The sequence below is a fragment of the Stegostoma tigrinum genome, chromosome 35 (assembly GCF_030684315.1).
Source record: "Stegostoma tigrinum isolate sSteTig4 chromosome 35, sSteTig4.hap1, whole genome shotgun sequence".
In the NCBI taxonomy this organism is placed as follows: Eukaryota; Metazoa; Chordata; class Chondrichthyes; order Orectolobiformes; family Stegostomatidae; genus Stegostoma; species Stegostoma tigrinum.
Genome location: NC_081388.1, coordinates 19,012,115 through 19,027,134, shown reverse-complemented (window position 1 = coordinate 19,027,134; position 15,020 = coordinate 19,012,115). Strand labels below are relative to the sequence as shown.

The window sequence follows — 15,020 nt, the reverse complement described above, 5'->3', positions numbered from 1 at the left end:
TATTGGACAGTGATATTCCTACCTACAGTACTCGGAGTATCTCACTCCTATTGTCAAATCCCTCTAATATTTGCCCCCCTTCCTTTTCCCCTGTAGTCACCTCCAGCGTCATGCCTCTCTGGCCTTTGTGTTCCCCAATCCCTACTTTGAGTGCATCTCTCATGTTTCATCATGCTACAGCTGGAACTACCTCCAGCTGCTTTGACTTCAAGCTCTGAAATTTGGTCTGCTAGGTCCACTTCTCCCTCTCTCCTCCTTTGAGCAAACCTCTCCGACAGGTTTTTGATCACCCCGGTAATGTTTTCTGTGCTTGGGTGTCCAGCTTTGTTTCAGAGCACTGCTGGAACTTGATACATTAAACACTAAGAAGATGGCTATTGAGCAAAAGGTAGTTGCGGTGAAATAATGATGCAGACTCCGTTGAATGGGTGCAGCCTGTTTATTAATTCCTCCCCACCCTATGCCATCATGTGATTCACAGACAGAACCTCAGCAAAAAGGTAAATATATGAAAATGGAAGCTTCACATCCAAAGCACAAAGGAAACACCATTACACCTCAGAGAGAGAGTCAGCAAGTGACGCAGGTTTTGTAGAAACAGGGCCCAAAACAAAAATGTCAATCGTGTAATCTGTTATCCAACATGCAAGAAAGACGACCTATTCGGGCCATCGGGATTCCAGGAGAGACGTGTCGGGGTTGGGGGTGAAGCCCAGGGCCATTAATACGATGTCACGGTGCGTGTTTCTGGAAAACAAGAGGGAAACTAGTCAACCCCTCACAGTCAAGATTGGTAACTGGCTCGCAAACTTGGGCCTAAAGGAGGAAGGAATATCCTGGGGGGCACAGTCACCGGACTAAAGATCAGAGAGGGTCAAGAGACTCGTGGTCAAGTCAGCACCCGCTTTGCTTCTCCTCCATTGTCGACCTGAGACAGCTTGGAATGCAACAGGATGGCTTAAGAATAGAGCAAACAACTCGAGCGTCATTTCTCTCCCGTTTCCATATCCCTCCAGGTTTTCATCTGAAGCAACGTTGAATGCTAACATGATATTAGGCCTGATTTTAACTCGGTTGAATGCAGTTGTGCAAGACAGACAAAAGAATTGTGCCTAATAACTTCTTCCTCAACCACCAACCTCAAAGCGTAAATCCCCTTCACAGGATTGAAGCTGTCTCCCCCACCCATGTCACTTAAAGGTTCTTATACATTACACATGTAAAATATTGCTAATTTCGTCACTTTCATTTCACCTGGAGTAGGAAAGGTGCCATTATGGCAATGAACTTGCATTGAAGAACTGCTTAATTACTAAGCAAAACAAGACAAGACAATGTAGAAGTCCATCACTTTGCCCATGATGCCTGTGCCAGCTAATTGGAACCATTTCCCTCACTTTTTCCTCTATCATTTGCAACTCTAAGCCCAAGTCCAATTTCCTTTCAAAAGGTGCTGTTGAGACTGTATCCACTGTTCAGACAGAACATTGCACAGCATCAGCTATTCAAAAAAAAGTTTCTCAACTTCTGTCACATTCTTCTGACAAAGATCTTAAATCACTGAGAGGAAATCATTTCTCTGCATTTGACGTACAAAATCCTTCATGATTCTGAACAACTCAAAGCCCCCTCTTGGGCTCCTCTACGCCAAAGAGAGCGGTTCCACCCATTTTGATGGAGGTTGGCATGGATTTTACTGGGAACCAGGCATGCTATGCTCAGGTGGTAGAGAAAGGTTGGGGGTTACAAATCCCCCTTCGCAATGACCAGAACCAGGGTGGGGCACTAACAGCTCTCCAAGGCTGGAGCAGCTGAGATAGAAAGGAGACCCAAAGCTGGTGTTTCAGTTAAATAAGGAGATACTTCATCGGTACTGACGCTGACGTTCTGATAAAGAGTCATTGGACTCAAAGCTTTAATTCTTTGACCCACTGATGCTACCAGACCCTTTGAGTTTCTCCAGCAATTTCTGCTACGGAGCTCCAGTATTCTCAATTTGTTGTTTTAGGTGAACGATGAGTTAAGCTGCTGATCATACAATTGTTACAATCCAGGAACAGAGTCTGAAGAATTCATGATGGAAATAAGGAAATGGCAGATGAACTGAACCGGTATTTTTCCTCAGTCTTCCCTGTACAGGCTATAAGTAGCATCCCAGAAGCAGTGATAATTCAGGAAATGGAAGGGAATGAGGAACTCAGGAAACCCACAAACCCCATGCAGTCTCACTGACTTATACTCTTCAAGGGTCTTGTGAAGCGACCTTATTGAGGTGCCCAAAGTTGTGAACAGTTTTGACGGGTCACTAGTTAATAACTAGGGTTTACAATTTCAAGATTGTCAGCTAGAGAGCTAGGAGTGAGGTGAGAAGAAAATTCTTCACTTAGGATTGGACTGCACTGCCTGGGAGACTGGTGGAGCCAGATTCCATTTGAGATTTCAAACGGAGAGTTTAGGATCCCAACAGTATGGAATCAGGCCATTCAGTCCACACAAACCCTCCAAGCAGCATCCCACCCCTCTAGCCTATCCCTGCATTTCCCATGGGTAATCCACCTATCCTGCACAACACTGAGCACTATAGGGCAATTTGGCATGGCTAGTCCACCCTAACCTGACATAACAAGGTGTGGAGCTGGATGAACAGCAGACCAAGCAGCATTTTAGGACCAGGAAAGCTGATGTTTCAGGCCGACACCCACCCTAACCTGCACATCTTTCGGATTGCAAGAGGAAATCAGAACACCCAAAGGAAACCCACACAAACACAGGAGAACGTGCAAACTTCACACGGACAGACATTCACCAGAGGGTGGAATTAAACCAGGGTCCCTGGCGCTGTGAGGCAGCAGTGTTAATCAGTGAGCCACCATGCTGCCATATATTGGAAAATGATGAAACTAGAGGGTAATGGAGATAGAGCTGGAGAAAGGGACAAGCTGGGTAGCTCTTTTGGGAGCCTGTACAGACACAACCGGTTTAATTAAATAATCTTTTAATAGAATCCCTACAATGTGGAAACCAGCCCAACAAGTCCACACCGCCCCTCACAGCATCCCACCCAGACCCATCCCCCTATAACCCACACACCCCTGAACACTACGGGCAATTTAGCATGGCTGATCCACCTAACCTGCACATCTTTGGACTGTGGGAGGAAACCGGAGCACCCGGAGGAAACCCACACAGACTCGGGGAGAATGTGTTTTGCACGGTCTCCTTATGTGTTCTGCGCTTCTGTGAATAAATTGTTGGTGCTACAGGCTGAGAAGTGTTCAGATTCTGATGCGCATTGCCCTATAATCTGAAAAGGTGTGGTTTGGCAGGTTGTTGATCTATTAGTTTCAATTATTCAAAACTCTTGACTCAGGGCATGTCCTGTTCGATTGGAAGACAGTGAATGTAACTCCTTTATTCAAAAGGAAGCAGGAAACAAAAGGCAGGAAACCATGAGCCAATTAAGTTAATGTCTGACATAGGGAGATAGCTAGAATCGAAATCTAAGAACGTTATACCAGGGCACTTGGATAAGTTCAAGGTAAATCAGGGAGAGTCAACGTGATTTTGTGAAAGACATTTGTTGTAGGTAAGAGGAAACCTGTAAATATAGGAGCAAATGACTGCAGAAACTGCAATCTAGACTGAAAACTGAAAAAAATGCTGGAAATCTCAGTGGGTCAGGCAGCATCTGTGGGGAGAGAGCAAGCTAACATTTCAAGTCTAGATGCCTCTTTTATCAGATAAAAACCAAAAGAACTCTTATCAGGTCTGACATGGAGCATGGAAAGTGCAGCATTCATGAAATAGTGTTGGGGTGGAGTGCTGGGGCGAGAAAGGGCGTTGATAGTTCAGCTTAAGCGATCTGATTGGGAGAATGGCCGAACAATGCTGTCCAATTGTCAAACTGGAAGCAATGGACCATCCCACTGGCGTGACAGAGACTGCAACAAGAAAAGTGAATACAAAGGGAGGGAATGGGTTTGAATTTACAATCTGAAGGTGTTGGACTCAGTATTAAGTCCAGGCTTAATGAGTGGATGGACTGTGCTCAGATTTCCAGAAGGCATTTGATAAACGTTACTGTGGAGAATAAAACCTTGAGAGAAAAGAGTGCAATGATAGAGAGAAGATAGAAGAAGATTGGCAGGTTAACAGGAAGCATGCATAAATGGGTCTTTTTCAAGTCAGCAAGGTGTGCACAGGGATTGGTGCTGGGGCCTCAAGTTTTTACACTTGATATCAATGACTTGGACAAAATTTTATCTCATGACAAACCTCTGCTCAATTCACCTTCTTTTCCATCATTGGCTGTTCACACCCACGTCTGAGACTGCAACAGCTACACAAGGAGCTGCCAACCTCCACATCCCCAATGAGTGACTGGTTAAACAGTCTCATTGGAGAGCTGAAGTATTGCGAGCATTATCTTTCAGTCTCCCTTCTACCTCAGTTGCTGTAGACCTGGAGAGGAGTTGTTATTGTCCTAGGCTGGTTCTGCTCATTGCCAAAGGGATGGTCTCTTGCTCCTTGTTTATATGTTGGCATTCTTGTCTGAGTTGAGCCAGAATGCCCGGATGGTAGCGTGGGAGAACACTAAGCATCAGGAAAAAACGTCACCCTGCCAGCTACACTTAGAAAGAAGGAAGACAAATTATTTACAGGGTAGATATTGAAGTGGAATAGACTCGTGCCCCTTTTTAAATCTCAAATGCAATTTCCAATGCAGTTTTGCAAACAAGCATTTTCCGTTCAGTATCACACCAGCGTTATCAATGTTAATTCATGTAGAGGACTCACCAGTTCTTATTGTTGTAGTTGTGCTGGTTGCCGACGTTTCTTTGGTGTCACTTTGGTTGAGACTGGAATAAAAATCAGAAAATTGGAAAATGTTGCAGTGTTTCTTTAAAGAATTGTGTTTGTCATGGGCGGCTGGGCAAATCCCAATTTATCATCTGTCTGTGTAACAGTGTTAGACATCAACTGTGTAACATGTGGCTAGAGTCAGCTGCAGGTTAGACCATCAGGGGTGAGTGAGCTGTTGTGTTCGGATGGCAGGCATGTACAATCCCGAGTGCTGACTCACAAAGGGATGCAGATCATTCCCCAGGATGGTCTGAACTATCTGCAATTGCTGAAGTTAACGCATCAAAGAATTGTGATGTTTTTTAACCTTATTGTTGAAGTTGTAGAGGCTATTGGATGGTGACATGCATTTGATGACAATTCCTTTTTAAAAAAAATTCAATCGCTCACAGGGTGAGGGTTAGGCCAGCCTTTAAAGCTTATTCCTGATAGAAAAACCAGTCACATTACTGTAGGTCCGGGGTCACATGTAGACTAGACCAGGATAAAGATGGCAGATTTCCTTCCTTAAAGGGTATCAGTGTACCAGATGGGGCTTTCATAATAGTCAGTGCTTTTATATTCGTCGTTACTCTTAATGCCAGATTTGATTGATTTTATTCCCCATGGTGGGATTTAAAGCCAGGTCCCTCGAACAATACTTGGGCCAATGGCATTAATAGTCCTGTGGTAATGCCACTGACTCCCCACTTGGATTGTTAATCCAAAATCCATTCCTGTAAAGATTCAGTGGAAAGGGCTTCCCTTGGCTTGGAAAATATACCAGTTAGAGTGAAGGGGTAGAGGTGGGATTGGATAAGGCTTGGTGTATGGAATGTGCATGATCATCCATAAAGGGGAGGTGTTTAGGATCAGTGACAGAGCGGAAGTGGTTGTCCATGTCAGAGTCAATGCAGCGGTCAGGGAAATATACACATCATACAGCTGAGGTTTAACAATCTATACTCGCAAATTAGTGATGTCCCAATGGTCTTCAATGCAGCTACTGTACCTAACAGCTGATCCGTCAAGAAGCTTCTTGTAATTCTCAATCTCAGTCTCAAGTGTCATCTTGACGTTCAGCAGGTTCGCATAATCTTTACCCTTCTGAACGAGTTCATTTCTTAAGTTAGACAGCTCCATCTCCAATCTGGAAATGGTCATTTTCAGGGCCTCCAGTTTTCCACAGTACGTGTCATTAATATTCTGAATGTTGGCTTCCAAGCAAGCATTCTGCAAATGAGTAAGGGGTGGGCAAAGTTAATAATACTTTTCTCATGACATCCGAGAGTTCTGTCAGTCATATACATTAATGTGGGCCAAAGAGATACAGATTCTGCTTACCCCCATCTCAGCACCACCTTCCATCTATGGCCCACTGACAGTCTTGCAATTGACCCAACATACTGCACCTGATTGTGGGGGGAGATTGAGAATGGGGCGGGGGGGGGCGGTCGAGAAACAGGATCAGCCATCAAGATTACGACCCATTGCCACTCTTCCTCTGTTGGCCTTCAAAGAATTTGGAGGTATGCGGACTCATCCACTAACGGTTAGAGAAAAGAATAAAGCTGCTTGTGTCTGTGCTGGGTCTATAACTATCTGACTACACTAATTCCATTAATGCTCAACACTGAGACAATGTGCCTTCAAGAAATTCAAATTCGTCAAAGATACCGTTCCCTGAACAAATCCATACCAACTCTCCCTGATTAATCCATGGATGAATGGATTTCAAATCTCAATCAAAAAGCAGCCCCCTCCCCCCACCCCCTTACAGTAAGACATAAACTATCACTCAGAATTCTCTCATTGCTTCGCCACCACTGAAATTTGTCTGACAGGCCTGGTCTACCTCTTTCTCCTTTTTTTCCATAATGGGAAAACATTAGCAGTTCTCTGGCACTTCACCTTTGGTCAGAGATGACGTGAATGTTACTGCTAGGCTCCCTGAGTCCTCCCCCCCTCAACATCTCTCACTATTTCCTTCTTGAATGCTTGCCAGTGCCCATTTCTAAGCAATCCACTCAGGCCAATCAAATTTTATCTTAGCAAAATCTGCCTTTTCCTGGCTTAGAACTTTTATTCCCGGCCTCTCCTTTCCTATAACCATTCTAACTCTAACTCAGTTATGATCACTGTCTCCAAAATGCTGCCTTAGTGAAGCCTGCCCGGTGTTTCTTTCCAGAATACGAGGTCCAAAGTTAAACCCTCCCTTGTTGGGTGTGATGTGGAGGTGCTGGCGTTGGGCTGGGATGGACAAAGTCAGAAGTCACATGACACCAGGTTATAGTCCAACAGGTTCATTTGAGATCACAAGCTTTCAGAGTGCTGCTCCTTCATCAAGTGAAGACACTTCACCTAACAAAGCAGCAGAGCTCCAAAAGCTTTGTGATTTCATAGAAAGAGATAACAAGTGTACAGCTGGATGAACACAGCAGGCCAACCAGCATCAGGGGAGCAGGAAAGCTGATGTTTCGGGTCTGGACCCTTCTTCAGACCCATTTCTGAAGAAGAGTCCAGACCCGAAATGTCAGCTTTCCTGCTCCTGTGATGCTGCTTGGCCTGCTGTGTTCATCCAGCTCAACACCTTGTTATCTCAGATTCTCCAGCATCAGCAGTTCCTACTACCTCTCATTTCAAATAAGCTGGTTGGCCTGTAATCTGGTTTGCTGTGACTTCTGACTTCCTCTAATGTTGGGTCCCAAGGACAAATACCTGCCTTCCATGTCGCAACTGATGAATGAACTTTCTGGAAAGGCAAGGCTGACTTTTGTCACAATTCCGGGCATCTTGCTATTTGGGTTAAATCCAACGCTACACTGGGCAAATCAGTCAAAACGAAAGGCATTGATTAAACTGTTCTTTCTGCACAGACTCACCCCACTGAGCAGAGCATGGTACTCAGCCTCAAGGGCCTGAAGTTGACTGTTTAATTCCTTAATCTCTAGTTTCGTGGTTTTCACTGCTTCATTGACCTGAACAGTCTGCTTTGTCTGTGTTTCAACCTTGAAATTGAGAAGAAAACTGCAGTCAAATAGAGGCACAGCACATCCTCACTTTGGTAGAAGCAAAATGAGTCCTGAGGTACAAACACCTCACCCCCTGGGATTACATACAGCTCCAGGTTGCTAAAACGTCTATGGTCTATTGACCATGACAAGCCTGCATGACTTTTGGCTGTACTCTTTCAAGATCTAATAGAGACAGGCCATTAGCACAAAATAGCTGCTAAACCAGACAATGCAGGTCTCACTACCGGGATTGCATGTAACTTTAGACATGGTAGAACAGCAATAGTTGGTTTTGGGAGGGAGGTCTAAAGTTTTCCAGGTACTATGGATTTTCCCAAAGGCAGGAAAACAGTGACTGACCTGATGTGGAGTGTAAACGTTAAAGGGTAAAGTCACCAGGGTCATGCTCTGTTATTAAAGAGAGACAATTGGCGAAGGTTTAACCTGAGGGTCACCGTGCCTCAGGCCAGGGGAGAGGTTCAGAAGGAGAGTCCTTCATGGTAACACCAGCCAGTGTGGGGAAACTCACTGGTAGCATCTCTGTGCCACAAGTGAGCTAAATTAATGTTGCGCACCTTATGTCAGTGGAAAGGTGCATTTGTTGACTCAGTGGCAAAGTACTTATAGACCGGAGTCATGGAGCCACACTGTTGGTCATGGCCAAACAAGGGACACAAAGCCACATGGCAGACAGCAAAGAGCTCTGCAGCCTTGGCGATGATGATGGGGGGGGGTGGAAGTTGACTGCTGCTGGGAGAAGGGACACCTCCATGTTGCCTCTCGCTCTGAAGGTCGCTAAGAGTTATCTATGCACTTTCCAGGGTGAATCAAGCAGGTGCATGTGCACGTGCGAGAGACCCTTTCGTAGATATCGGAGGCTGGCGAGGGAACATAACCACTGTGTGGGCCCCTCGGAGGTTGACAGACTCACCTTGGAGCATTCTGATGCTCAAATTCCAGCAAAACAGAGCTCAGTATGCAGATTAATTGGATTAGTTCATACCATGTCTCTGGTCAGGAACTGCAAAATTCCAGAGTGGCTGGAAAACCCTGCCAAAAATTATCACCACACTTTATGACAACTCTGACCTCCGAAGGCTTGGTAAGATTCCCACCTTGAGCTAACTTTGTGACATTCTCTATCAAAATAAGAGTTCCAGAACCGTAAACATTACTTTAACCTAACTACCTCCTCTCTCAGAATTCAGATTCAAAGTGGAATTTGTCCCGTTCTGGATTCACAGACTTAGACTTGTAGGAGGACACCCACCTGTGATTTGTACCAAACGTCAAGCTCATTTTCATTCTTCTTGCTTTGGGCTTCATAGTTGTCCCTCATTTCATTCAGTTGCTTAACAAGATCAGAGCTGGTTTCAGCTGAAACATCAACTCTAATTGTACCAGCCACTTGATTTCTCAGTTCAGCCATTTCCTAAAACCAAACACACACCCATCAGGTACTTCTCTAAATATTTAGAATGTTGTAGTGCATTGAAAATTTTCACAAGTACATTAAATTTCAGTGAGGACAGAGCTTGTAGCACCTTCCAACAAGGAGCCATTATCCTCCATCCTGAACAGTCTCCAATTTTATGGTTGGTCAATGATGGACCTTAGTTCAGCTTCAATCCTGTGACCCTTGGATATTGATCACTGGGAACTAACCCCTAAAGGAATGAAGGGTTTGAGACAAGAGATGATGCCAAGCTTACCTCTTCATGGTTTTTCTTCAGACTTGCAAGGTCATCATTTGCTGCCACTATATCACTTTCCAGATTGGTGTAATTCAATATATATTCATCTTTCAGTGCCTTCAGCTCTGCAATATCACATTCCACAGACTGTTTGATGCAGAGCTCATTCTCATATCTAGGTGGAAGATGCAGAAAAAAAAACACATTTGTTCAACTCGAACAACAACTGAATGTGGCGGCATGGACTTAATGGGCCAAAGGGCCACTTCTGTACTGTAGAGTTCAATGCTGGATCCCAGAAATGGCTGATCAGGTCCGTACGCAAGTTACCAAAACTGTACACTCATAGGGGCAATACTCAAAACCTTGACGTGCTCAACCATGTTCAGAAACAGTCACCGAAGTCTCCATTTTTTAGGAGGAAATGGTTGTTGATAATTCTGCTGGACCCCCCACCCCCTCTCTCTCACCATCCCATCTCCCCCTCACCAGCGCCCTGTAGTTTGTTACATTTTTCCCCCGTTGAGATTGTCATCAATGGTGGGGAACAGCCTTGGAGAAATCCTCATTCACTTGCACTGCAAAGCGATACACAGAGCGTGCAGCTTCAACTAATGCTTCTTTTTTGTACATTTCCAATTTAGCACAAAAGCCACTGAGTCAAAACCCTGGGATGGCCTTGCTCAGCAGCAGTACAGCGCGGAAGGCTCAAGACAAACTTCTCAGAAGGCAATGAAGGATGAACCAGAAATGCTGGCCTTGCCTGCAAAGCCAAGATTTATCTCATACCTGGGTACAACATTGTTGGATAAGTGAAGAACGAATGCACTTACTTGGTTGTGAAGTCCTTAGCAGCCAGAGTTGCATTGTCAAGGTCGAGAGCCAGGCGTGCATTTCCAAGATGAAGTGCCAGTATCTAAAGTGAAGATCACACAGGGTAAAACCATGAAGGTGCAGTGAGATTGAGGAATGAATTAGATGCTGCTTTGATGGGTGTTGGGGGAGCAATGGTGAGGCAGTAAGGGGCTACGTTGGACAGCTGCATAAGGTAGCAGTATCACAGGTTTTAGATTCTGTATTCTTTGCCCCATTCGCGATATACAGTCGTCACTGAATAACACTGTAGTCTGTGCTAACCATGTGTCCATTACCCACTCAGGGCAACAAAGGCAGGAAAAGGGATCAGGCCGAGTCTTCACCAGGGAAGACATTGACAGAAGCCTGTCACTGGCCCCACTGAGTTCAAACAGAGTCAGTATTCCTGTGCTGAGCTACGGGCTATATTACTGATGGTGGTGGAATGCTGCAAACCTCTCCAACTCTGCTCTGCATCCTCTCTAGCTCAGGGCCAGGGACAGGAAGCTCCTGGTCCAGGCTGAAGCCAATCTTTCTTCACTTCCCTGACATCCCTATCTCCCTCATCTTCTTCCATAAACCAGAGATGATGGTCTGGACTCACGCAGGAATGAATCCAAAATATGAACATCAATCACATTCACAGAACTGCAGAGGCAATGAGTTAAGGGGAAGACAAGAACAAATGAGGAAGATGAAATTGATCTAAAATAGGTCTTGCAGTAAACTCACTCCAATTCTCCACTTACGTCAGTTGAGCTGGATTGAGTCGAGTTTGGTTTGGGAATAGACAACAATTGAGAGTTGGATAAATCTTTTGCAATCATTCATTATTAAACAGGATTAGGCTGGAGTGAATCAGCCGGGCAGTTTATTTGTTTCCACCCATTTCATCCTCCTACAATGCCTCCTTTTTAAGCTCTTCGAAAACGTAAGCAAACACGTTATCCAGATGGCCAGGTGAGGTTCTTGGGTCTGATCCTTTGTCTGTCGTTGCACTAAGGGCTTTAGGATGACAATGTCTATCCTCAAATGCCTGCAAGTTGGAAAGGGGCGGGGCTGTCAAAGCAACCAACTTTCAGTGTTCCAATGTGGAACATAAATTATGGGACAGCCCATCCCCGGTATTTCTGAGCAGACAATTGATGGTTGGTTAGCTCAGTTGGCTGGAAGGTTGGTTCACAATGTAGGGCAACACCAATTACCTGGGGTTCAATGCCCGCACCAGCTGAGATTACCATGAAGGACTTTCCTTCTCAACATCTCCCCATGCCCGAGGTGTGGTGGCCCTGAGGTTAAACATGTCACCAGTCATTTCTCCCAAATGGGAGTGTGGGGCTGTAGCAACTTTAACTCATTGCTGAGCTAGTAAATGAATTAAACAATGTCAGGGAGTCTTGTCCATTGCCAACATCTTTTGAATGCTGTGGCAATATCAGTTTGAACTCTCAAATAGACAATAGCTTGGAGTTTTGGCTTTAATTTTAAAAATGGATTGATAACATAATGACAGGAACTCAATGATTAGCAAAACCGCTTCCAAATCAGAACCAAAAGAACTGCAGATGCTGTAAATCAGGAACAAAAACAAAGTTGCTGGAAAAGCTCAGCAGGTCTGGCAGCATCTGTGGAAGAGAAAACAGAGTTAATGTTTCTGGTCCGGTGACCCTTCCACAAAACTGATGGTGGTGCACCCCGTTATCTCCCTGAGTTTCTCCAGCAATTTGCGATTTTGCTTAGGGGGGCGGGCAGATCCTTTCCAACAGGGTTTGCCCGAGGAACAAGGCTCTACGTTCCTGCAGGCTCATGTACCTTTCCATCGCAGACGGGGCGAGCCGGGCACGAAAACTAACAGGGAGGTAATAAAGTGTGGAGCTGGATGAGCACAGCAGGCCGAGCAGCATCTCAGGAGCACAAAAGCTGACGTTTCGGGCCTAGACCCTTCATCGGAGAGGGTCTGCTGTGTTCATCCAGCTCCACACCTTGTTATCTCGGATTCTCCAGCATCTGCAGTTCCCATTATCACTGACTCAACTAATTGGGAGAAACCGGTTAAAACTGTGATCATAGATAATGGGAACAGCAGATGCTGGAGAATCCGAGATAAAGTGTGGAGCTGGATGAACACAGCAGGCCAAGCAACATCCCAGGAGCACAAAAGCTGGCGTTTCGGGCCTCGACCCTTCATCAGAAAAGCTTTACAGTGGGAAGGAGATCCCCTCAGGTTTGTCCAGAGGGAGGGGGGTAACTTCTTCAGGTTAGGCATCCCTGGAAGAGGCTTCGCAGTGAGGTTAAAATTGTATCACAGATAATGGGAACAGCAGATGCTGGAGAATACAAGATAATAAAGTGTGAAGCTGGATGAACACAGCTGTTAACGCTCCGTCTCCGTGTTTAACTCTCGCCGCAAATGAGATTGGGCGATAAAGCCTGAGATGCTGCTCGCTCCTCAAGTGGGCAGGTTCGAACCCCCCCCCCCACTTCCCCCAAAACTTGCGAGAGAGGGCGTCCTTAAAGCCTGTCACGTTAGCATTTGGTGCACATCACTGAGTGAAAGCAGAGAGCGCTGAGCTGCAGTGTACACGGGGAACAAACACGGAAGTTGCTGGAAAAGCTCGGCGGGGTCTGACAGCATCTGTGGAGGAGAAAACAAGAGTGAAGGTTTCGGGTCCGGTGACCCTTCCCCCGGACCGATGGTGGCGCACACCGTTATCTCCCTCCACCAGCCCCTCCCGCATTCGGGGAAAGAATGCAATTGGAAACGTGCAGCATGCACAAGCCCCCTCACCTGCTCCTTCAGGGGTTTGATCACTGCATCGTAAGCAACATAGTCAACGCCAGTTATCGCCTTCCCCACTTGGAACTCTTTCAGCTGCATTTCCAGCTTGTTATTCGCCTCTTCCATATCCTTCACCTTCTGCAGGTAGTCGGAAAGCCGGAGGTTTAAGCTCGCCATCATCTCCTTCTCGTTGGCAATGACAGAGCCCGATGACATCCCGGACAGAGACACTGAGGCCGAACCTGCGGCTGACCCACCGAAGGAACTCAGCCCCAGGTCCCCCCCCCCTCCTCCTCCTCCTCCAAACCGTTGGCTTGAGCCGGAGAAACTGGACCTGGAGATGATCTGCCCCCCACCCAGAGTCCTCCCCCCACCCAGGGAAGCCGTTATTGAGCTGGTCATGCTGCGTCTCATGGTTCTACCTTTAACTGGGGTCTTGCTTAAACAGGGGAAAGAAATCAGTTAGTTTCAACAGTCTCCCCTTGTGACTGGCACACTGGGCTACAGCTTCACCAAAGTGACTTGTGAAACTGACTATAGCTCTGAACACCCCCCAAGAGCATCCCATTCTCCTGTCTGTTGCTGCTGTATTTATATTGAAATTGACCCACCCACCTGAGCCTGGTGTTGCATTTCACTCATCTCAGGCCTGTCAGGTGATTGACAGCAAACCTTCCCTTTTCTGTTTTCACCCAGCAACTGCTGGCAGAGATACATTCTTCCATAGCAACGATTATTTTGAAATGTGCACAAGTTGCTGGAAGGAGGTTCAGGTGAACAATCTCATCTTGTTTAGAGACGTAAACCAGCAGTAACCCCATTGTTTTCGAAGTGCAACTAAACGGCAGATTCCTTTCTAGTTGTAATCTCAGCCCCCAAAGGAAGAGGCAACTGCACTAGACATTCACCAGGATTTTCTGAAGAAGGGTCTCGGCCCGAAACGGCAGCTTTCCTGCTCCTCTGATGCTGCTTGGCCTGCTGTGTTCATCCAGCTCTACACCTTGTTATCACAAATTCTCCAGCAGCTCCCACTATCTTTCCACCATTCACCAGGACGTTGCCTGGCCTGGAGCAATGGAGAGAGACTAGAAAGATTGGCATTGTTGTCCACTGAGCGGAGAAAGCTGAGGTTTGGGGAAGAAGCTGATTGAGATGTATAAACTTCTGAGGGACATGGGTAGGCAGAAACGCTTCCCCTTGATGGAGGAGTCGAAAACCAGGGAGTGAGGTTTTCAGGGAAATCTCTGGAGGCTGACAGGGGTTTTGAGGATTTTGATTTCACTCAGAGTGTTATGGCTATCTGAAACTCTCTGACTGAAAGCATGGTACAGGTGGGGATTCTCTAGACATTTAGAGTAAACGTTGTGGCTCAGCGGTTAGCATTGCTACCTCACAACGCCAGGGACCTGGGTTCGATCCCGCTCCGGCAACTGTGTGAAGTTTGTACATTCTCCCTGTGGAGTTTCCTCTGGTTTCCTCCCACAGTCTGAAGGTGTGCAGGTTAGGTGATTTGGCCATGGGAAATTGCTTATAGTGTCCAGGGATGTGTGGGTTAGCCAGGGGGAATGTTAGGATCGGGTGCTGGGTCTGGATGGGCTGCTCTTCAGAGGGCTGGTGTGAACTTGATGGGCCTATTGGGATGCTGTAGGATTCTAAGTATTTAGAAGAGGACTTGAAACATTGTGGTAGACAAGGCTACAGGCCGAGTGCTGGGAAATAAGTTTAGAATAAATCGATGCTTGATGACTAGCACCAGACACAATGGGCTGAAGGGCCTTTTCTCCATGTTGTAAAAACTCTGTGACTCTTATGAACCAATTGCCCAATGGAACATCT

General features: G+C 46.1%; 1 protein-coding gene across 1 annotated transcript; it reads right to left on the bottom strand.

The window, feature by feature from the left end:
• Positions 1 to 425: 425 nt before the first annotated feature.
• On the bottom strand, positions 426 to 13,762 carry LOC125447367 (keratin, type I cytoskeletal 13-like). Its single transcript, XM_048521688.2, has 8 exons — positions 13,194 to 13,762; positions 10,384 to 10,466; positions 9,569 to 9,725; positions 9,127 to 9,288; positions 7,725 to 7,850; positions 5,855 to 6,075; positions 4,798 to 4,859; positions 426 to 747 (listed from the first exon to the last, which is right to left on the bottom strand). The coding sequence occupies exons 1-8, from the start codon at positions 13,596 to 13,598 to the stop codon at positions 722 to 724; spliced, it is 1,242 nt and encodes a 413-aa protein (XP_048377645.2). The 5' UTR covers positions 13,599 to 13,762; the 3' UTR covers positions 426 to 721.
• Positions 13,763 to 15,020: the final 1,258 nt, after the last annotated feature.